General features: G+C 34.3%; 2 protein-coding genes and 1 long non-coding RNA gene across 3 annotated transcripts in view; 2 read left to right on the top strand and 1 right to left on the bottom strand.

Annotated features, from left to right (window-relative positions):
- Positions 1-7,702, top strand: part of zf(fyve)-5 (zinc finger (FYVE)-5) — a 21,097-nt gene extending 13,395 nt beyond the window's left edge. The window contains exons 10-20 of the mRNA XM_026838193.1: positions 30-361; positions 749-847; positions 1,350-1,492; positions 1,874-2,018; positions 2,076-2,229; positions 4,872-5,072; positions 5,517-5,693; positions 5,980-6,127; positions 6,356-6,580; positions 6,890-7,050; positions 7,181-7,702. Coding sequence (XP_026693994.1) covers positions 30-361; positions 749-847; positions 1,350-1,492; positions 1,874-2,018; positions 2,076-2,229; positions 4,872-5,072; positions 5,517-5,693; positions 5,980-6,127; positions 6,356-6,580; positions 6,890-7,050; positions 7,181-7,390 — 1,995 coding nt within the window. The 3' untranslated portion in view covers positions 7,391-7,702. The remainder of the gene's footprint in view (positions 1-29; positions 362-748; positions 848-1,349; positions 1,493-1,873; positions 2,019-2,075; positions 2,230-4,871; positions 5,073-5,516; positions 5,694-5,979; positions 6,128-6,355; positions 6,581-6,889; positions 7,051-7,180) is intronic.
- A 762-nt stretch (positions 7,703-8,464) lies between these two features.
- On the bottom strand, positions 8,465-21,401 carry LOC100183917 (S-adenosyl-L-methionine-dependent tRNA 4-demethylwyosine synthase; the record flags this gene model as incomplete). The annotated part of the gene is given in 12 exon segments (XM_002124564.4): positions 8,465-9,736; positions 10,380-10,549; positions 10,818-10,929; positions 11,152-11,337; positions 12,073-12,200; positions 12,463-12,629; positions 12,791-12,905; positions 13,165-13,262; positions 13,407-13,522; positions 20,423-20,519; positions 21,026-21,144; positions 21,204-21,401. Coding segments are annotated over 12 exon segments (1,719 nt in total), but the record flags the coding sequence as incomplete, so codon positions are not given.
- On the top strand, positions 16,257-18,618 carry LOC108950228. Its single transcript, XR_001975129.2, has 3 exons — positions 16,257-16,648; positions 17,309-17,311; positions 18,497-18,618. It is a non-coding gene; the product is annotated as an uncharacterized LOC108950228 (long non-coding RNA).
- Positions 21,402-25,062: the final 3,661 nt, after the last annotated feature.

Below are 25,062 nucleotides of genomic sequence, written 5' to 3'. Positions count from 1 at the left end.
GTTGCTTTATTTTACCTGTTTTTTTTATTTTTTTACCGTGGTTGCAGTTTTCGTTTCTACATACATTAATTTTAATTAAACTGATATTACCAGGCATGGTGTATATGTGCTGGCAGTTGAGTTTACTCCTTATGAAAGTGATTTTTTATTTCAACACAGCGCACATCTTACACAGCGATGATAAAGGTTTTGGGAGAGTAACACCGGACTTTAACTTGAGGAACAGTGATGGAAACACTGTGTTGGCGCTTGCTGTGTGGTCCGGTTTCTACAAAATCGCTGCTCAACTGCTCAGTTCTGGGGCTGATATTAATTATAAGTCAGTTGAATTCAGTGGAGTAGCCAGAGTAAAAATAAAGGGGTATTTTGCAATCATGGCCAACAATGATATCACAACTGTGTTTTTGATTCAATAAATTTTAAATATACCTTCGTAACTTTATTTGATTTCTACTAAAATAAGGCGTCAACCTCTTGGGTTGCGTGTCACTTTTTAGTTTGATTGGGTTGCATTTACTCCAGTTTATAAATAGGTATGAAAAACAGATTTGGAAAATGGTTTATGAATCTTGATGGTTGAAACAGGTTATGCTTCTTATTCGAGTTGTACGTAAATAAGTTAAAGCATTATATCAAATTTTGATTGACATCTGGGATAAATGATTTTAATCAAACTTATCTCACACCATTGTCTCACACAATTGTTAATCAACGGAATGTATTAATTAAAGTTTAATTGTATACTCAGAAATAAAGTTGGGAAAACATTGCTTCACCTTGCGATTGAAAATACCGATATTTCTTCTGCTTTGTTTTTATTGGAGCATCAAGCAGATTGCCATATTAGGTAAGTGTTGATTTTTTAAACTTGTTGGAATATGCTTTCTATGCTATGTTTATGCGCTTACAGTAAATCAGTGCAGTTGTACTAATATTTGACTGGTTCCGGGCTAACACTGATAAATCCCAGGTCCTCGACAAGGACTACAAAGAATAAAAAATAAAAATAAAAATATTTGACTAAAAAATGCTTCCCTTTCGACGCATATATGCCAACTTTACACCTGTTGTAGGAGTGGAGAAAATGCAATAGGCCGTGTATTAAAATAAAGTTTGTTGACCGCTGCAAAAGGTTGATGACATTGCCAGATTCCCTCATCTGTCTTATTAGAGTTGGATTTTAAGTTGTGATAAACGAAAATTAACTTTGGTTTTACTTTTTTTTGTCGAGGGGGCATTTGATATTCTGTTTGTTGGCCAGAGGAGAACTAATAAAAAAAGTTTGGGAAACACTGGTTGATATCATGATCAACAATCAGATAACCTTGTGCTTTTTATTGAATTTACAGAAGTGACAGCAATGAGTGCCCATTACAACTTGCAGTAAAACATTGTATTGGGGTTGTGGTTGACGCATTATGTTTACGAGGTGCTGACATTAATGTAAGAGATGCAAATGGTGACTGTGTGCTGTGGCTTGCTTTACAAGCACGTAAGTCATACTCAAATTGTTTGTAAATATTATTTTAAGTACTAAAAATTGCAACTAATATGACATTCTGTAAATCTCCCCGAACTAATGCTCATGAAGTGTTAACAAAATAACAACAAGGATTAAGTGCTACTAAATATCTTACATACAACCATCCAGTCTAAAGAATATGTGTACGATAAATGATATATATTTTGCCCAGGTGCCAATATTAGTCTTATATTCAATTAGAATCAGTAAGGTTTTTTTTTTTACAATAAGGTTTCATTTGTATAATAGACTGAAGAAGTCGTTTAAAAATTAAAACGCCAAACTACATTTATTGAAGCTTTTTAACTAAAGAATAAGTTTAAAGTTTATAACTATCACTATAAATTGCAGATGAAGAAGACATTGCATCAACATTGGTTCATTACAAATGTGACACAACATTCTGGAGTGAAGGACCAGATGGTTGCAGACAATCATTATTGCACCGAGCTATCGATAATAAACAGGAATACATTGCATGCTTTCTAATTAGAAGGTAGTTACTGTTACTAGCTACTGATATACGGATGCATTTTATGTGAATCTTTTACAGTGGATGTGATATAGACTCACCACGCAAATTGGGCGCAGTAGGTGCTACAGAGTCTACACTGTCAGGTGTATCACCTTTGCACATGGCATGTTCAATGGGTCTTAAACTAACTGTTCAAACTTTGCTTGAAAAGAATGTTCAAATTAATGCACAGGTCAGTATAGAACATTTGGAAATTAAATATAAATGCAAGATATTTATACCAGAACAGGATTTTGTACTTTAATGTAACCCCACAAAATCACACTTGATGTATTAAAATAATTTTGCATAACAAGAAACAAAGTTTCTGTTGATGTAATACAGTAGGCCACATGTAATAAAGTAGGCCTGATTGTTACAACACTTTCACCCAGTTAAGCAGATCAGATGTGTGTGGTAGATCTATCATATAGTAGCTCGACGGCGGTACTAACACTGATCGGGGTATGTGTACTTGGGCAAGACACTTAACGGACATTGCTCCAACCCAGCAGTCACTAATGGGTTGTCCAAATTGTAAGCCATATCAAATCAAAAATCATACACAAAGTTGAAAAGTGTGGTAACTGGTATAAGCACATGAGGATAAAAAATGGTGCAAAAAATATGCGTCTGAGTGCGATGCTGTGTGGCAGCTCGGTCGCATAAAGGACTTTATGGACTTTCTGGGTGATGTGGTAAGGTGCCAAATCTGGCCTAAATCCCATGACCTCCAGAACCTCGTCCATACAGAATAGAACGCACAATGCTTACTGGTATATAATTCACAAAGTTTAATTGTAATTAGTCGCTTATTGACAATTTAATAAAATCCAAAATTATTGGGCAAGTGTCCAATTGTTCACAATTAATTCGGTGTTAAGATATTTTTGTTTCCATTGCTCATGCGTCGCGACTAGGGCCGTGGATTTTTCCGCTTTTTGTTTAACAGTTAACCGTTGTTTTCACCGTTTAACTGATACAAGTGAAATCCTAATAAAAGCGTCTTGTTTATGCCTTATCTTTTGCGAATTTAAAGGCAACTTTACAATGGCTATACTTGGATTACACGCGCAAACGTCCACTATGTCAAAGTAATTCTTTCGCAGCTTTCTTATTCCTATTCAAACCTGTTTAAAAGCACCTGCCGGCTAAATAATGAACGTGTAAATGACAATTATGACGCAAATAATCCACGTGTGAATTGCTATTATGACGTAATCACTTGCCAGGTCAAACAATCGTTATTATGATGAAATGAATCCACGTGTGAATGCCTGCTATATTGTAATAAACATGCTGCTTGGCTGAGGGAAACATTTAGTTGTCTATTAGGCCCAAATAATGTTGCAAAACTAGTTTCCATGCGGTATTAACAATCGAGATTGACGACGTAATCGCAGTTGTAGGGCACGATCAAAGTCACATCGTCGCTGTGCTCTCTGTCTTATCGTGAAGCACCAAATAACAAACGCAGACACGCGCCTTTTGTGTAAATAAGACTAGATATACGTGTATGCCTTATGACGTTATAATTCGGTTAACGACTCAGAACTTTCTGGAAGCGGTTAAACGTTACCTTTTCCACAGGTCTAATCGAGACGCTACTGCGCATGCGGTCGGAACAAATACAATATGAGCTCTAGTAAAAATGTACCAACTGAAAAAAATGTACGGGGAAATATATTATTTTATTTTTTGAAAATTATTTTTTTCATAGAAATAACATGCTAGTGACCTACATAGATGTATGCTCAAGTAATATTTTCGAGAAAATGCAATATTTCTATAATTAAAGTTACGACCATACTTTTATATGTTTAACAACCATTTCCTCACTTTTTTAAATAAAGTAATTTCATTTTTTAGGTATTACTCAGCGCTATAACATATTTAAAGCTGGATCGGTGGAAAATTCTATAAATATTTTATGACAAACATTAATATTTATGGTTAATATTTTTTCAAATTTTAGGATTACCTTGGTTCACAGTAAAATTTGCTTTTTAAACCAGCATAAAATAAGTTTGTTAGTGGTACTTACTTTTTTTAGCCCTAAATTCGTCAACTTAGTTTTGCTGTCTGGGACATTTTCAACGAAAGGTTGTAATTAGTTTGACCTCCTGGGCGCTGGTCATTGTGTTTGTTCTGACCAACTGCGAAGTAGCGGGTTTTCAATTTAATTTGCGCCCATTGTGTTAACCCAGTGAATTTGATCGATTTTCCACATGAAACATAAACAGATAAATTTCTTACGGAACACCTGATAATAATAATAAGAATATATTTTATTAAACGAAAAGACAGGATATACCGACAAAACGACAGTTGTTAAAACACGCGTACAGGTAAAAACATATTTACATTTAATTGGAATAAAAATAAGTGCGGTCACTACACCTAGCAAACAAACCAGCCTTTTATGTTTAATTATTACCAAATTGAAAACCTCCAATAGAAACAAAAGTGTGTGTAAAGATGCAGCCTGTACAATAGGGGGACTCATCATTGGGTTATGATGAAAAAAACAAAACTCTTTAAAAAGAAATCCCACTAATAGGTCACAGTGAACAGTTTCAGGGACACACTTGTTAGTTGTAGAAGACTACTGTAATACACAAGAAATTGAATACAAAGTTTATACGGAAAAATAAATAGGTACAAGAGATGCAGCAATGTAAAACAAAGTCTCGTGGATAAAGTGCTTTATTAATGTAATAATATGACGACCTTTCACGGAGCCCTGGTGTTTCATTAAAATGACTGGACTCTAAATTGTTGTCATTAAATTGTAGGATTTAATTTTATTATATCTATATCAAGACTTTTTAACAGGATTGCAACAACTTGACACCACTACATGTAGCAGTAATGAATGATCACAGAGAGATAACTGATCTACTTCTAACCCACAACTCTATAAACCTAACATTAACTGACAAGAAAGGACGAACAGCGTTTGCTTCAGCCATGTTTAACAAGAATGTTCAGTGTGCACAGTCAATATTAAAACGGGAGCCTGGTGCTGCAGAACAGGTTTGTGGAATCTGATTGTTTTGCATAGATGAGTGTTGAGCATTATGCTACTGATGTAATGTTGCATGCGAAAGAAAAATATTAAAAGTAAAAAAAGTGAAGCAACTAAAAAATAACAAGCTTCGGTATTTAATAAAAAGCAAAAAAATCTTAAACTTGTTTATGATGAAATAATAAAAACTGCTGCAACAATTATAAGTAATTTTTTATCTGAATTCTACATTTTGGTGGAAAAGCCCTAGCTTGTACTTTATCCACACAAAATAACAGCTCATTCTGGCTTAGCACTTTGTTGCACATATTTAAAGGTAATTTCTAATTTGAATGGCCATCGTTTTTCACAGAAACTTACATAGCAGGTATTAGGAAGCCAAAGAAACATATTAAAATATAAAATGTAGGGTGATTTCTTCATTTAATAAACATTTCATAAATATGACACAGGTTGACAAGAAGGGGTTCAATTTTCTTCACACAGCAATATTAAAGAAAGATTTGGACAGCGTGTTGTTTCTGATATCTATTGGCTCTGATGTTAAATCTGAAACACGTGATGGTCAATCTGCTTCACCTTTGCATCTTGCTGTGGCTACTGGTGCTATACTCATCGTTCGAAACTTGGTATTGCACTATAAAACATTAATTTAAAATGAATATAGAATATGGAATAACTGTCAGGTTATGGTCCAGTTGGAAAAATATTTTAAATTGGGCCGGAGAAGCAGAAAGAAACTGGGACTGTTTAGTTTTAATTTATCCTCACACTGTGAAGCCACTTCAGGGAATAAAAACAAAGTTGAAATCTGTTTATAAAAGTATATGATTCAGTTTAAGAAAGAATGCCCTTTTTTGAACACATGGTGTTTAAACTGCTTCTGCTTTTAATACAGCATAAACATATTACCAGGTATTGGCTGGCGGTGATGTCAATTCTGTGAACAAACAAAAACAATCAGTACTCCACATGGCTGCTATTATGAATGAGGCTTCCATTGCTGCTGTGTTGGTGGAGAATGGTGCAGATGTTTTTCATGTTGATCAACATGGGAATAATGGTATAGATATTTATCTTCATGGTTGGACAACTATTATTTGATGAGTTTTAATTTAATGCACGAAATACTAGATTATAGGTTTTGGGGGACTAATATTAGGGAGGCATGTAAAATTTTAATAAGAAAACAAAAAAGTGGGGTTTGGCAGGTATTGTCCATGAGTGTCTGTCTCAAAACTCTAAAAACCCCTTCTTACTGTGTGGCTGTAAAAATTTCCCATTATTTTAGTGTTTCATGTTGCATGTGTGCATGGGGCACTGGAAACTATACAGATCCTCACACAAGTCGTCCCACAGCTTCAAAAAGTTTTAGTAACTTGCAACAACAGAGGACAAACTTTGGTTCATGTTCTTGCTGAAGGATCAAGTCCAAAAACATCCGCTTTGTTTGATACAATATTATCTGCTTTGCCAGATTTTCCATTGGCTATTCAAGATAATAATGGAAACACGGGTCAGTATCTTTGTTTTGTATTTGTTGTTACAATTTTTTGATTGTTTATGTTTTATATATTCCATTGTCTTTTATTGCTGTACTCTTTACCTTTCTGCAAACATAATTTTAATCAGAGATTATTGAGAAAGCTTTAGCAACCCTTTTATTAAAATATTTCACGAATCAAGTGACTTTAACTTTTTTAATAACAAATGAAAGGCAAAATAAACTCCAGTTTGGGTTCCTATTCATTGAATTGAGAAGCACTTACGCCTATGATTGTGCACTGTTTATAATAAATTCTTCTGTAACACTAAATATTTACAGCTCTTCTGCTAGCTTATATGAGTGGCAATGCTTCGCTATGTCGTTCTTTAGTGAGGTCCGGATCTACGCTTGCCATTTCAAACAATCATGGAGTCAATTTGTTTAATCATCCAGTTGCTACAAGGCAACTACTGTTTCGATTGCTGGATTTATTAAGCCAGGTTGATATGATAGCAAAGTGTGTTTTGTATGTTGACTAAATATTGATAAAAATGTTTAAATTCAACTCTTTTGAACCACAAATTATAACTCTCATGTAATATAAATAATACCATTAAATACTACACACAGGAACCGCCATGGGCAGAGGGAAATACATGCTTAGAATGTGCTGTTAAATTTGGTGTTGCAACTAGAAAACATCATTGTCGACATTGTGGTCGCATTCTATGTGCCAAGTGCTCAACTAAGCTCATGCCAATTTTAAAATTTGATATTTCAAAACCTACAAGAGTTTGTGATTTATGTTTTGATGTACTTACGCTGGGTGGCCCGCACTAACTTTTAACAAATCCAGTTTGTTTTCTTTACAATTAAAATTAACGCAAATTTAGTTGACTGTGATTTCCTATAATGTATTAAATAAGCTATATTTTAATGATTTTGCAATAGGTTTTGAGTGCAATACGCAAATTTGTTGCTAAAATATGAATGTTGTTTTTATATTTCTGTATTACACACTGTCTAATTCATATTTTTCGTATTGTTTTAAAAATTCTGTGTGCTGGCGATTTATTTTGATTTTGTAACAAACTTGTTTTTAACTATCATTCTTAAAATCTATGTATTTCATTAAAAGTTAATGTGATTATACTGAAAATCTAGCAGGAGAGAGAATGAGAACCAAGATTTGTAGGTGTTGCAAGTTTATGGTTTACGATGGGTCGCTCTATGCTTGTACCCATCGTTATTGCCCTTTCGCCGCTACTATGCCCAGTACGTGTTGATACAAATTTATTCCGACCGTCCTTTAAAATTGTTTCAGAGTATGCCCAGCGTTTTTCAACCCATGCTGTCCCAATGGCTGTTTGATAAAAGGATCCATGTGGTCACCGTGTGCACTATAAATAAAAACTATAGCAGCGGAGAAAGAAAAAGAGTGATCAAACTTGACTGCAAAGAGAGCATGTAATTTTGTGTAATTTACGTATTTGTAAACAAACTGTAAAACAAAACCAACCGGCGCCATGACTTGGCGGTTTAGGCGCTTGCATGTAACCAAATCAGCGTATGTGTCTTTGGGCAAGACATTTAACGGGCATTGCTCCAACCCAGCGCTCACTAGTCCAAATTAACAGTCATACACAGAAAAACCATTACCCACAAAGTTCTAGACAAGGAAAAACATTGTGCGTCCGGTTGTGATGTTTGTGAGTACGAGTGCAGTTATCGAATCGTGTGAGAACAAGTTCACGGAAATAGTATGCAGATGTAGTCTTACGGGTCAAGATTTGGGACAGAAAACGGGACAAGGTTGGAAAGCTAGAGTCATGACATGAATAAAGAACTTTTACTATCGTGAGCACACCACTCCCAGACATACGCAAGGGTGTTGGGGTAATGGGCCAAAGCGAATACCAATAACATGATTTATTATTTGTCGTTTAACTTTAGAGAGTTGTTGATCAATAAAAGCATGATGGTACAAATTCATGATATCACAAATAAATGACAGCTATTCTAATTTTTTTGTGAGTGTTGCAGAATATGTTACGCAGCTATGACATCAAACGTTTTTAAAGAAAAAGTATGACAAAATTTGATGGGTAAAACAATGTTGTGGGCAAAACAACCCAGAGTACAACTGTTTGGCAAGAAACACTTAATTAGACCGCATATATGTGAATATGTCACTCCCTCTTAAAGGGCCTAAACACACTCAAATGTACATCGCTTTAATAGATAGAGTGTGTTTTTCTAATTCCAACGACACCTTACTTGTTTTAATCGGTTCTGTATAACCAAAGATATTCCAGCTCAAACACCGTGAAATTCATAAAACTGATTTGAAAGTTGCGTGGCGAAAAAATTAAGTGTACCACCCAAATGACAAATCACGTCACAAAATTGTTGAAGCGTGGCCGCTCTCATTCAGAAACACTGAGAAAGGCGAGAGGCAGTGTTTTTAGCGAAAAACGAGAGAACAAAAAAAAAACACAGGTTTCGCTTTTACAAATGAATCAGTCACGTGACTAGTACGTTCCTACGTCACAATCACGAAGCTCGTAGTAAAAAAAGGATAGCGCTAGAGATCACTGTTTGAGGACGAATATCTACGCCTATACTGGACCAATTTTAATAAGCAAAGTATTTTTGGAATCAATAAAACAGTCGCTTCATGAATTTACCATAAAAAATAAAAGTGACGTGGGGTGTGTTTAGGCGCTTTAAATCACTGTTTCGTCTAAATCCTGACATAATTCTTTTGTGCATGTTCAGCATTGCTTTCTTTTAACATGATCATGCGAACTAAGATGTTCAAATAATGGAAAGGTGGACCAACGCTACACCATAATAAAAACTAGGACAAAAGTTAGTTTAAAACATACCAAAATGCTTCCAGTTTATTTAAATAAATTGTTTTGGCGGGTACTACAAAATGCCGACTTCAATGCGGAGTGGTTGATTTTTATTTTAACAACCTTGGGTGACTTTCTCTTTACGTCTCCATCTAGTTTCAACTGGATCAAACCCCCTTTCCTTTGCACCAAACAAAGCCCATGGAGGAGTTTTCTTCATGTAATCAAGAGCAGTAAAACATTCCCCAGTCGCTTGGTAGCGTTGGTATAATTCATGAAAACGTGAATAATCGATCCAAGTGTTCCACCCACCGTCTGATATTTTAAACTACATAACATGGGTTGTTTGGGTTTAACAAAGTTTTGTAATGGCATTAAACATATTGCAACTTAGCACTGGTTATTGATGGGGAGTTTCATAACCAGATGATACCATGCTTAGTGCATTGCAGTATCTCTATGTTACATGTACCAAGTAGGAATAAAAGACTAGCTAGAAGTTAGAACTAAGATACACAAAGATACTTAAAACAGGCTTGATATAAAATAAAAAATTTTAACTAATTTATCTTCGCATGGCAGGCAATGACAGTCATAACATGGGTGTTCTGTTTCACACACCTTGTGCCTGCTTATAAGTAACCACTTATGAATCTTTGCGGGTAATTATTTTCAGGAATTTACCCTTAAACTCCAAACTAGAGGCAGGGGTGCTAACCATAAGTTTGCAATAAGACAACATTTTCTGTAACGAACAACTTAGATTGGATAATAGTTTTATAACAGGTTGATATCAGTGCTAAGTTTTGCTATTATTGTGGTTGTGTGTGTTTTTTAGTCAATACACTTGACATAAATGCTTTCAATAAAAGACTGCTCCACTCACCTTAATATGTATCAAATACCAATATGGTCGGTGCTATAATGTGATTTTTTTATTTGGTAAATACTAAATAACCTGCTTTACTAACCTTGGTTTGGGCAAGTAGCACACAGTTTGAATGTTCATGCTCACTTGCTATTTCATATCCATCTAACATTTGTGCAAGTTGATCAACAAAATTAACAACTTCTTCATGCCAAGGTACATTCTTCAAAGTCAATCCATCACTTGATTTACTGTCTCCACAAAATGTAACACCTGCAATGTCATTATGGTAATGAAATCTAATTAGCTGATATTCTTGAAAGGTTTAGACTAGGTTGAATGAATGAATATAAGAATGTTTTCAAAAAAAGGTGAGGGATGTTTCAAACACTCGCAATAACAGCATAGTGTTAAGACTTAACACTTATAAACTGAAACACTAAACATATAGTTTCTTGATATGCATTTTTTCAATACCAAACAACTAGCGTAAATAGGACAGCAACTAGCAACACAGTCAATCATACTGAAATAACCATACCTTTAACTTCAATAAAATCAGGTTTTCCAAGAGAAACAAGGTTAGCATAAGCTTCAATCTCATCACTGTTCCATGCTTTAACTATTGTCAGTCTATAAACAGTTCGTTGACCCTAGTAAGACCCAACATATAAAATATCTTAAAAGTTTAAATTATAAAGCAGAGATTCTGCGACTATTCTTTTAGCACAGCCTATAGAATAGTCCTTAGCGTTCTTTAATTGTAAAAATGCTAGAAATTCTCATTTATTGTCTGTGTTCATACTTAACAAAATATATATTTGCAACCTAAACATTTAAAAAAAATTGCTTTTGTATCTTCATGTAAAACTTACTTTAGCAGATAAAGCTTTTAAACTTTTTATAAATCTGGGCCAGAAATCTTTAAACAAGGGACGATCAATTTTCTTAAGTGATTCTTGTGTTGCTGCATCAACACTGACATAAAGTTGAGTGACAGGTATTAAGTTGGTGATAGCTTCAGGAAATTGTGCGTTGGTCACCAAGAATGACGATATGCCCTGCACACATCATTTAAAATCAAAGACATTCTATAAAGCAACTCCATAAAAAATAGGATAAAGGAAGTAAGTTCATAATGCTAAATCACTCTGCCTAAAACAAGTACCAAAAGTGTTTTCAGGTAAGCCAATAGATGCCACAAAACTCACCAAAGCATCATACCATTATAAAAAAATACAACTGGTACCATGGCACAGTTGATTAGCGCGTCCAACTTTAACTGGTTACTAATACCCTTTTTGCACGGTAAAAAGTTAATGCGAATAGCGAGGGCTCTTAAAAGTGAAACTGTACTTTCAATATACTTTTCTTTACTCGCATAATGCGAGTAACAACCAACCTCCTACAGCAGATGACACGCTTATGACGTTATGCGTATTAACTCTGTTTTTGCAAGTAAATATGCGAGTACTTACGCACATAAAAGTGACCATGCAAAAAAGGTATAATTGGCTGTCTACATTGTCAGCCATACATAAAACAACACCCACATAAGTAGTGACTCTTAAGCTGACACGAGTTAAGGAAACAAAACTTAGTGTGTTTTACGACTGACGTACAGGTATTACTCTGCTGTCAGGTGTCTATACAAAAACATAGTATATTGCATTCACCACCTTAATTAATAAGGATCCTTATGACTGTAAGTTTCATTGCATTTTAGAAATGTCAACCTAGGGTTTGCCAAAAATTAAAATATACTATGAGCCTAAGACTATGAATACAAAAACTACCTTTTCATGTAAAAGTTGAACAAATTTATTGATCTCTGGGTACATGATAGGTTCTCCAACCAATGAGAGAGCGCAATGCTTTATGGAAAATCCTTCAGCAAATCTCTCAGGTTTAACACCAGGTACTCCTTGTTTCAACAAAACATGGCCGATATTATATTTATAAAAGGTTGTAATAAACATATCCTAGTAAAGTATGATAGGTGTAAAATAAAATAATAAATTGCTGTTGCAAATCTGTTATGAATTGTAAGAAATAAATAGATATGTAATAAAAGAAAATATTTAATACTGAAATAGATTTTTTAAATGCTTCACACAATTACTGAAAAGAAACAATTTTTATATTCGATTATAAATTTATACAATACCTGAATCCCAAATGTTTACCTTTAAATTGTTTGATCATATCATAATGATTATTCACTGCTCCTTTCACAACAATATCCGGTGAATCCATTTTCCATTTCCATTCTGTTCCCACAGGGTTGGAATGATGCCGCCAACAGAAAACACATTTGTTTGCACAAGCTAAACTTGGTGTTGTCTCCATGCACCTTAGTATAAGACAAGGTGTCAATAGGCCCTAGCACTTGTCTTAAGCTGCCGATACTGCCTCCATTGTGGGTGGTTGTGTCTATGTGTTCTTATGCAAGAAACTAAATCTATTGCTTCTACCCAACTAATAAAACAATATTCGAAGAAATTCAATTTAAACCTGTGGCTTTCAATTCCATAGAAAGTATGTTTATAACATCCTCCACGTCCACGCAACATTGATTTTGTCCAACGACATAATTTAACTCCAGAATGTGAACCAACAAGTCGATAACCTGAAAAGTTCAATTTAAAATACTTTACCACAGCTTTTCAGACAATAACAAACAAGTAATAAGTTAATAATAAAGATACAATATATAACATATTTATAAGATTATTTAAATACCATGGACAGCACTTTGTTTAGGCTTTTTAACAAAATCTAGGGTAAAATTATTAGACGTCACTCGTTAAACATAACCTCTTTTATCAATGTGGCAAATTCAATATAGTTTGGCACGCCTAACTTTACAGGCTACCTATTATAATGACCTTGTTTTGTAAGTGATTTAGATAGTTCAGGTGTTATCATTTCTCTTTTTGCTTTTGTTGATTTCCTTTTTACCAAAACCCCATTAACATTGTTTGACCTGCGTAAATCAATTTGGCAGTTATAATGTGGTCCAACATAATATAATGTTAAAAACATTGAACAAAGATATAGGCAACAAAATATTTTTGTATATTAAAAAATAATCGCAAAATATACATTATACCCATTTAAAGATACAGACTTTGTATGAAGAGGATATTTTGACATCGCTTTTCCAACATCTTCGACATCAACAACATCATCTTCTTCTTTATCTTCTTCACTTTCACTGTTCTCAACATCCTCACTTTCACTTTCCTGAAAATACCAATCCACTATATTATATATAATATATATACATACATATATATGTATTTTAAATATACCATATTTTTCATAATTCCGCAACAGTCTGGTATAAAAACTTTGGATATAAACAGGAAGCATTAACCCTTTGGGGAAGAGATACATTTTAATAAATTTCTTTTTTAATCGACCAACACATACAGGTGTTTGTTTTAGAGTAAAATAATCAATTAGACATTTGTAAATTTGCTACATGACTGTATTTTCATTTTTTGTCACCCGAAATCTTGTATGTATGTGAATTTTGGCTTTTAGGCAAAATACATAAAGGAATAAGGATTCCCTGCAAAGTGAATACCAGTTATTTTACTACTCAATTGATTGTTGTTTTTTAGATTATGATGTCAACAAAATCAATTACACTACTTCCAGATGAATGATGACGTCATGGTTAAAAGCTGAATTTTGTTAAAATCTTGCTATATAATACATAGCAGCAAAATCCAGAACAAAACAGAGATGAAATACAATCGCATTACTTTAACAGAATGACGTTAAAACGTTGATTTTTTGCAAAATGCAAACCATATTCTTAAAAAAACCAGACTGTTTTTAAACAAAGTTTATTAAAAACTTTTAAATGCTATGATACCCTTTTAAATATTAACTTGGTGGATAATTTGTATCTCTTTCAAATAAAACCAACTGTAAGATCTTTTTACCAACTCCAAGTGGATTTATGATTAACTCAGTCGAAGTGGGACCACATGTCACTTAAACGGCGATTCTGCGGTCATTTTTCCATTATCGATCCCGAATTTAGTCTCATTGGAAAGAAGAAGCATTTTTCTTTTGATTTTATCAATAAAAGATATATCAACATAATAAAAAAGTTCAAGTATTGTTTTTGCTGTAATTTTGTAGTTTTTCTGTTCGCGCTAATTCAGAGTTGTAATAGGGGATTTCCCATGTATACAAGCATTGTTTAGGCTTGGCAAAGCATTTTTAGCTTTGAAAACACATTGTAGGGGTACTGGAACAGAATTTTTGTACTAAGTAGCTCAAAAGGACACAGGGACATATAGGCTTGCATTTTCTTTGCTTTTAGTTGTTGAATCAGCTGGTATTTCTATAATTACTGTGGTTTATATGTACAAACTAAGCAAATCTGGATTCAGCAGGAATAGAACCTATAGGATATTCAAGTGGGGAAAATTTACTTCCTTTCAATGAAAATCTATTGAATCACCCTGATGACATTTCATACTATGTTCGATGTTTTAGAGCTTTTTTCAGATGTTATTTATTCTGTTTTGTTATTGCATTTGTGTTTTCTAGAGCATCGTTAATAAATACAACAAACCACAATTTACTTTATTCACTGAAAACAATAAGTTTGTCAACAGCACCAATAGCACCATCATTAGGGGGTTCGAAGGTATGACACCGATGGCTCTTTATGAGATTTTTGCCTGTATGAACATGCTAGAACAGGGTCGTAAATAGTAGAAAAAATGACTGGCCGTCGCCAAAAATGGCCAGCTGTAGTAACGTAAAAATTGTCCAACGTAATAGGGATGTGCTGAAGTTGTTAAAGCTCGGGTTCGCCGAGCGCCCAGGTTCAACGAAAAGCTCGGCACGAGCCCAAGCACCTATGACGTCATTAAGGAGAAAGGCGTATTAGAATGCGTTCCTATTCAGTCGAAAAGCGTCGCTAGTCAAAATACTACAGAACACGTGGTTTGTGGTTAAAGACACATCTCGTTTCGTAATTTAAAAAAAAAATATTTAATTAAACAGTATTTATAACTGTTGAAGCCAGTGGTGCAACCAGTGCGTTCAAAAAGGGTCTGTCATAAAGATAAAAAACAAAGTTTTCTCTGACGCGATATAAACGCTTTTAGATATTGGTCTTGATAAACCATCACGATTGTTACAGAGAGAGCATATTCACAACGAACATAAAATAATTAAAGAGAAAGCTACGCTGACTATTCTCGTTATCTCTTAGTAGCTTCACTTTTTTTTCATTTTTAATATTTTTCTTCAATAACTTCATAAGGTTCGGCGCTCGGCCCAGATTTTAGCCGAGTGCCAAGCATAAAAAAGGAGACGCTCAGGCACGAGCCTTTGAGTTCGGGCTCGGCTCGGCTCATCCCTACAGCATAATAAACATTATGACGTCATATGTTTAGAGCAGCGTACATGCATCAGAGCGACGTATTGTTCAGTGCAAGCTATATAAAATTGATTGGCTTGCCTTAGCAGATTGTTTATTCCAACATAGTAGCGATTGACACATGGATTTTTGGCGTCATAATACAAATTGACACGTTGATTATTTGCACAATAATACCGATTGATGCGTTCATCGTTAACCTTGCAAAAGTAAACTAAATGCTCCTGTTCACGTTTACGGTCAGTAAAGATTAAAGCAGCTGTGTTTTATTAAACGTTTACATTGGGAGTGGCGCATTTGGACATAATGACACTGACTTAACAATTGTTTTCCGCCAATCAAAACAGTTCGCAATAGGTGTTTCACGAGTACAACATCTGTACTTCTGAAGTTTTAAATATGCATTTTTACTATTGTGAATACATGTTATAAAGGATCCTTAAACCTTGGTATTGTATTTGCATTTCAATTTTGAGAAAACCCAACAATCTTCCCACTCGCATAAACATTTCACTTTTGATTAGCAAGTGGACGAGATATAATAGATAAGGATTGCAACGTCGTGCGTATTCTGACCTCCCCTGTTCCCAGTGTACATTGGCTTACAACCCAAAGGCATCGCGCCTAATATTTCAGTGTGGTATTAAAATATTTCGAAGATTTTACGTTGTTTTTCGAGTCGCATTTTGTCGAGTAGAAGTACATATTATACATCAAAAGAAAGATGATTTCATACTATCAAGTTTGCAATGCATTTTTTTGGATATTTTTGTTCATTTTTGAAATATTCCATATTGAAAAATTCATTATGATGTCATTGTGATTTTGATGACGTCATCAAAAAACTAAAAAGATGAAGTTGAAGACAATTTTATACACTACGAACTTGCCAGGGTGCAAAATCATTCGTAAACGACCTAGTTGAAGATCGGGGTGTCGTGATCATTAGAGCAGTAATTGTGTGTTTATTTGGTTCCTGTAAGCGATACAAAGGTAGAAAACATGTATAGTGGTTGTTTTAACTTTAAAATATAGAAGTGCTTGATTCTCTAAAAATCGCAATATTTAGACGAAAAAACAGCACTCAGCAGTGATAAAATGCTATGCCGTGGGCTGCGTAATGGCGGTGACTATGACGTCATAGACGTGGGGACAATGACACAATGATCAGCGTATTGCGCAATTGGACATTAATAAAGGAACAACTACCAAATGACATTAGCATATCAAAACATTTCGTGCTTTTAGCTCTGTACACTTAGGCCTTTTAAATTTGTAACCTGACTTTCCAAAAGTTTGCCACCCATGATTTTTTCAATAGATTAATCTTAAGACAGCTAGATCCAATAGGTTAAGATTTTATTGAATTTACCATGCTGAAGTTAAGTTCATATATATACAAATAAAACATTGATAATTTCTTTTTTAGTTTCAGTTAAAAATAATTTAAAATTTTGGTACCATTACACACATATAGTCATACAGGTAGAGATGCACATTACAGAATAATTAGGTATTCGAGGATATCCTAGAATACTTTATTTCGAATCTAGAATTCCAAATCTAAAATTTCGAATCTTTTTATATTAACAGAAAAAAATTTTTTTTACCCACATAAGTCAGTTTATTGACTCTTTCATAGTAGCCTTGTTGTATCATGAACTGTAAAATGATTAAAAATTGTACTATTGGGTAGATTTTGCTAGGGATGTGCCGAGCTAAGCCCGAACTCAAAAGCTCGTGCCCGAGCATCTCCTTTTTTGAAGCTCGGCTGAAATCTGGGCCGAGCGCCGAGCCTCATATGCTATTGCTAAAATGTTGCACGCGAGAGCGAAAAATACTAAAAATGAAAAAAAAGTGAAGCTACTAAAAGGAGATAACGAGAACAGTCAGCATAGCTTTCTCTTTAATTATTTTTCGTTCGTTGTGAATTTGCTCTCTCGCAAGCAACGAATCGCAACGTCAGTGAAATTACCCGTATCGAATTACACGAGCGCGCAATGTTCTTGTATATGATTTTAAATAAAAAGCTAATGACTCTTAAACTTTTTTATAATGAAATAAATAAATTGCTGCAACCATGGGGGCTGTTTTGTTGTAATGACAGACCCCATTTCCGCAAACACACACCCAGACAGAAAGTGCTAAAACAGGCGTTGCATTCAATATTACTTTCTTTCTCTGGGAATCGAAACATGTTTCATTTAATTGTTACGTCACTTGTCCCATAACAACATAACTATAAATAAATTATGACGTTTCATAATATAACAATCGGGAAGAATGTTCCCCCTTACAACCAACCACGAGATCGAAACCTCGTGTATGAGCGTCACATTTTTACGCTCTGCGTCGGCGTAGGATATAAAGAAAGACACATGTGGTAGCATACATTCTACACCCAACAAACGAAGCAATCGTTGTGAACTTATTCTTGTGAAAAATGACGTAATGAAACTCCGGTTCTCGTGCTGTGCCATCAAACAATGTTTTTTGGCCTCTGTCCTAGCTCGACCGGGACGATACTTAGTAATATCATTACAATCTCTGTTGGTTCCAATTTACTTATAGCGTCGCTCTTCGCTTTTATATTTGCATCAATTAAAATTAACATAATCGCGATTTCAGGATTGTAAAAGTTGTAAATCCGGACGGTGATCGTTTAATTTTATTGAAAATCCGGACGTAATGTTTTATGTGCGTCTGTCACCCAAGCTACCAAATCTTGTTAAAAAGCCTATTACTGACTATCACCATGACACCACAGTCTAGTGCGGGCGCCTGTGCGATAGAAACCGTTGTTAAAGCTGCGATCTAATGTTTTATGTTCGTCGCGTGTTCGTAAAAATCAGCTAATGAAGTTGCTCGAGTAACAAACATTGCCGTGCTGCAATTAGACATTTTGCGCTTAATTGTTACGTCACATGTCTTATTGCAACATAACTATTAACTATGACGTTTCATTACGTAACAGTCGGGAGGAATGCCCACTGCCCAACGAACCACGAGATCGAAACATCGTGTATGAGCGTCACATTTTTACGCTCTGCGCGGGCGTAGGAAATAAAGAAAGACGCATGCGGTAGCATACATTCTACACCAACAAACGAAGCAATCGTTGTGAATTTATTCTCGTGAAAAGTGCCGTAATGAAACTCTGGTTCTTGTGCGGTGGCAACGAACGATGTTTTTTGCTTCTGTCCAAGCTCGGCCGGGAAGATACTTTGTAATATCATAATACAATTTGTGTTGGTTCCAACTTACTGATAGCGTCGCTCCTCGCTCTTATATTTGTACCAACTAAAATTCACATAAACGCAATTTACCTGCATTTATTAAAGTTTAAACTATTCTTGGTTGCTTGCTTAAAATTACATCGGGATTAAAACAATTATACGAAATATAGAAGCACATAAACCACAATTGTTACCTAAAATTTTAATAGTTTATCAAAGGTATTATGACGTAATCATCGTTACATTTTTAATCCACGATGAACGTGCGTAAAACTTTTCATTTGTTTCTACCGATTTAGATACGTCGTTTTAATAAATGTAATATCATTTTAAATTCACCACATAAAGGTTCCATGTGACAAAATTAGTATAGTAGGTGTTAGGAAAATGCATTTTTTTTAATGTTTGCACGAACCGTTTCGTCATTTTAGCTATTCGCCATGTTCTCGCAATGTAAGCGATGCGGTTAAAATAGAGCGCACGTTTATGTCGTCAATAAATACTGAACTAAGAAACCAAAGAGTATATTGTCGGCCGAACGTAAGAAAGTTGATTTTAATATAAATAGGATTTATTTCTACTAAAAAAATCCAGACATTTTTCAACGATCCGGACGGTGACATTATCACTGAAAAAGGGGTATTTTTACAATCCTGCGGGATTTACCTTTATTTAAACTAGTCATCAGAAACAAAAATTATATAAAAAACTACAGGTCGTATGGAAGCGAATAAAACCCGATTGTTTTATAACAATCTCGTTTGTAATGGAACAATCGTAATGGTTTATAAAAGTTATTCTGACGTAAATAATCGTTAGATTATCCACGATGGACATGCGTAAAACTTACACCAATGTTTCATTTATTAAAAAGACGTTTCTAATTTAGTATAAATAATGTAATATTAGTTCTAATTTACCGCATAAAGTAGAATAGATATATCAGTGTGCAAAACCAATATCTAAAGCGTTTATATCGCTTCAGAGATAACGATGTTTTTTATCTATATGACAGACCCCTTTTGAACGCGCTAGTTGGTTGCAAAAGTTATAAATACTTTTCAATTAAATAATTTTTCTTGGAAATTACGAAACGAGACGTCTTTTTAACCGCAAACCCTGTGCTCTGTAATATTTAAATTAGCAACGCTTTTCGACTAAATAGGAACATGTTCTCGTACGCCTTTCTCCTTAATGACGTCATCGGTGCTCAGGCGCGTGCCGAACTTTTCGTTGAAGCTCGGCGAACCCGAGCTTTTACAACTTCAGCACATCCCTAGTTTTTGCGTCATGAAACGAAAGTCCCACAAACACAAAAGTATTTTTTTTTAGAATTATTAAGTTTGAAAAATTGTTAATATAGTTTATGAGATAACGTGTAATGACGTCATTAAACAGAATACCGAATCCCGTAATTAGATTCGAATACAAAAGGATTTGAATCTCACGGATTCGAAATTCTGTAATGTACATCCCTACATACAGGTGGCTACTCACTGAATCTTCGGCAAAGTGAGGAGTGCTTGAAGCATCTTTGTCATCACTTTCATTTAACAAATATACCAATATACTAATTATATCATTCTTCCAGGAACTGAAATTAAAAAGAGTTTAAAATTTGTGCAACGACTTTGTTATTGCGTCTGCCTATAACCTACAGGTTATGGGTTGAAGGTTTGTTGCTGCTAATATTGTAGGCATATCAGGTATGCTTAAAAAAGACTTATCAATAACTTCTCCCAGTGCAGACTAATCGATTCCCTAAATAGTCAGCCAAACACAAAACAAAAAAATTACCACTTACAAATGAAAGTTTCAAACTTGTAAGGGCAACAGAACACCTATGTTATAACGACTGTTGTTGCCTCGCCACAAATGAGTAAATAAGTTACATTCTTCATTCATAAGTTTATGTTTTAAAAATACAACATTCTACCCTTATAAAAAATCTAGTAAAAAAACAATAACAGTGATTTCATACAAAATTTGCTCGGGTTTCAGAATGAATTATGAACATCTACAAGCAAATTTGGCTTCAGAATTTTAATGTAAAAAGAAATTCTCACTTCATTTCAATCTATTATACAGCTACTAACTTACTCAAAATCTAGCTTAAGACTCCCTTGCTTGCTTTGTGCAACATTTTCATCACCTTCAGTGAATGGGAAGACACGGGATGCACTCAATTTGTGTAACCACTTATCTATATTCCGGCCAACCTAAATACACAACATTACAACCACAAGACGCATTTTGGATCTTCACATATTATACATACTGTATTATAATTATCAGAATAGAGAGAATTGCCAAGACCAAACACAGCATACTTCATTCCAGCAAGAATTGATTTGTTAACTCTAAAGTCATTGGATGCTTCATGTAACCACTGACAAAACCATTTACATGTTAGTGGTGGTACACCATCAGTGTAGGTTGAAACTAGAAACAAAACTGGCCCATTTTCCTTTCTTTCCTAAAAAATATAATAGTTTATTATTAAAACAAAACATACATTTTGTGCATTAGGTAAAGTTATTGTATAATTTTTTACTTTAGATCTTGATTACTTTAAATGTAGGTAAACCACAATTAGGTAAACTTTAATTGTTGCAAATATAAGAGTCAGGAGTGACGCTATCAGTAAAGTGACACCAAGAAAAATTGTAATGTGATTTTCTAATGAGAAACATAATGAGATACAAAAAACAGAGTTTTGCGAATCCCAATTACAAGAAAGCTAGGGACAGTGTACAATTTTCCCGGGATCGCGACGACCGGCGGAAATGCATAAGGAATGCGGAAATATTTTACGCAAAACAAATGTTTTAATTTTTTTTTTCTTTTTGATAATAATAAATTTTATTTTTTTGATAATAATACATATTCTGTTTTTAACTCCATAAACCACAAATTCCATGTGTTTCTAAATATGAAACATTGTTACATCACAAGTAATATTGTTACGTAGACAATTTGTTACGTAGACAATTCTTTTCTTGCGTTTATCAGGGTATTGAATGACTGCATTTAACATAACAAGCGGTATTGTGACACTAACCGATTACACGTGGACGTGGTAATACTGTTTTGCCTTATGGGTATTCACTCCTGTAAATAGAGTTACAACAACAAAAACGGTAGAGTAACAGTAAAAATGTAACGTTTTAAAGAAAATTAGGATAAAAAAAATCATGGCCAATAGACGTCGACCATTGCAGCCATTAAAGCAGTGGTTGCTTTACGCGGGTACGAAGTATTCACAAACTATCTATACTTTAATGCGCACACATGAAAAGATATCCAACCTTTTTTTTAAGCAACTACAGGCTAAATAATCAAGGGGACAATCGTTATGGTGACGCAAATATTCAACGTGTGAATTGCTATAATTTCGTAATCAATTGCCACGTCAAACAATCGCTTTTATGATGCAATGAATCCACGTGTGAATGCCTACTATTTCGTAATAAATATGCTACATGTCTTAAAAAACATCGTAAATATACAGTGAACATATTTAGGTTGTTTATTACAGCCAGTTACCATGTTAAATTGGCAAATTACACTTATTTTACACGTAGCCATGAAAAAAGCAGTGCAAAGTTTGTATTGCGAATTCCCGCTGAAAAATTAGTAAATGGTCAGGCGACTTTTTTTGAGACATTCACAAGTCTATTAGTTTAGTATGTGGTACGAGAACGCTGCATGAACCAGAAAGTGGTTTGGAAATAGAATTTGGGAACCACTGCATTTTAAAGCATATTTTAGCTCAGTTCAAACAGCAACGGCTGAACAAAATTTGCCACTAGAAAGACCTTCCCAATCAACAATCGATGAGCATATTTTTTGAAAGGCTATTTTTTGCTAACGCGAGTTTGGTTTACTCTCTCTATTACTACATTAGAATTTAGATTAACAAACAATATTGCTGCTAAACAGACAGGGATTTTTCGCTGTATCGCATTCTAAACAATGTGGGCCCCAACAATCTGTTTTTAATGGTAAGCGTGTTTTAACAACTGTTGTTTTATCGCTATGTCCTGCCTTCGCGTTTAAAATATTTCTAAATCTTCGCTACTGTAATCGAAGAGACAAAAAAAAAAAGTAAATATAAACAACAAAAGATCTGTTCTAGAAGGAGCGCTGCTTAATATTTCATTTACAATATTTTCCCCAGCCAAGCAGCATATTCATTACGAAATAATAAGGATTCACACGTGGATTCATTGCATCATAATAGCGATTGTTTAACGTGGCAATTGATTACGACATAATAGCAATTCACATGTAACACGTTGATTATTTGCGTCATACTAGCGATTGTCCTCTCGATTATTTAGCCTGCAGGTGCTTGAAAACAGATCAAATATTTGCATTTTGCCGTAAGCGCATTAAAGTATAGATGGTTTGTAAAAATCCCGCCTGCCATTGGCTAATCTAAAAGATTGTCTCGTCTACAATGAATAATTCTTACGCATGTGAACGAAGCAAGCATGTGAATAAATCACCTAAAAATTAGCAAAGATTATTAAAAAATCGACGTCTATGCTCTCGTGTATATAGTTCGTTTTCTTATATCGTTTATAAAAAAACGTCTTGAGTAGAGTACAAATAGCATGATAATACTATTACAAACTACGCGTGCGGTTTAACTTTATAACTCAATAACTGATTAGAATCACTGATTAGTGATTATGTCAGCGAACCATCGTATGAATGCACACAGTATTTACGATAGTCGTAATTTTCGCAGGGATGCACATTTCAGAATAATAAAGTATTGAGAAATAATTTTTCTTAATTACCCTAAAATACTTTTGTTTGAAACTCAAACTTTAAATCTTTTTTAAAGAAACAAATCAATTTTAGCCACAATTAAGTTCGGACACTACAAACGTCCGGCGCCGTGGCAAAGTTGTTCGAGCCCATGCTTGTAACCCAGAGGTAATAGGTTCAAGGCTTGTCGATGTTATCTTTATGGGCATTGGTGTTCTTGGGCAGGACACTTAATGGCAATTGCTCCAACCCAGTGGTCACTAATGGGTTGTCCAAATTAACAGTCATGTCATAAAATCAAAAAAAGAAAATAAATAATTACCCACAACTATCGTTCCCCACGAGGATAAAGTAAGTTACATTCATTCACTCAATGGTAGCCTTGCAGGAACACAAGCTAAAATTTTGTAATTTTGCCATGTGATTAGGGATGCACATTACAGAATTTCGAATCCGTGAGATTCGAATCCTTTTGTATTCGAATCTAATTACAGGATTCGGTATTCTGTTTAATGACGTCATTACACGTCTTCTCATAAACTATATAATCATTTTTTGAAACTTATGAATTAAAAAAAAAAATATTTTCGTATTTGTGGGACTTTCGAGAGTAAACGTTTCGTAACGTCTTTTCATAGCCTGCTATACGTTTCATGACGCAAAAACTACCCAATAGTACAAATTTTGATCATTTTACAACTCACGATCCAACAAGGTTGCTATGAAAGAGTCTTTAAACTGACTTATGTGGGTAAAATTATTTTTTCCTATAAATATAAAAAGATTCGAAATTCTAGATTCGGAATTCTAGATTCGAAAGTATTCTAGGATATCCTAGAATACCTAATTATTCTGTAATGTGCATCCCTACATGTGATAAACATTTACCAAATGTTACCCATTAAGCATTTTCGAACTATACTTTATACATGAACATCGGCAAGAACAGACACTACTGATCCCCACAGAACGATGGTGCGAAAACACTTAGATGGGCACAATCTGCTACGATGTATGCTTCCAAAAGGTCCAATGCGAAACATATAGCAACCTTTGTAAGTTGTTTATTTAACATTTTTATTTGCGAAACATTTCATTTAGCATGTACCACAAATAAAAGGATAACTCCGCAATCATTATTTGATTATTTTCAAAAAATTTTAATATATATTAAGTGATCATAGAACAGAATATGGTATGCCCTATTTAAATTCGAACATAAAAGAATTCAAGCCTCATGGATTTGAAATTTCGTATTGTGCATCCCTAAAGATAAATGTAGCCTATTAATTTTATCTATTTACATATAAATTTATTTACACTTGTTATGTGCAACCACTGGCGTTGATTTAAATGGT

The sequence above is a fragment of the Ciona intestinalis genome, unplaced genomic scaffold (genome assembly GCF_000224145.3).
Source record: "Ciona intestinalis unplaced genomic scaffold, KH HT000066.2, whole genome shotgun sequence".
Classification (NCBI taxonomy): Eukaryota; Metazoa; Chordata; class Ascidiacea; order Phlebobranchia; family Cionidae; genus Ciona; species Ciona intestinalis.
This window is presented reverse-complemented; position numbering and strand designations above follow the sequence as displayed.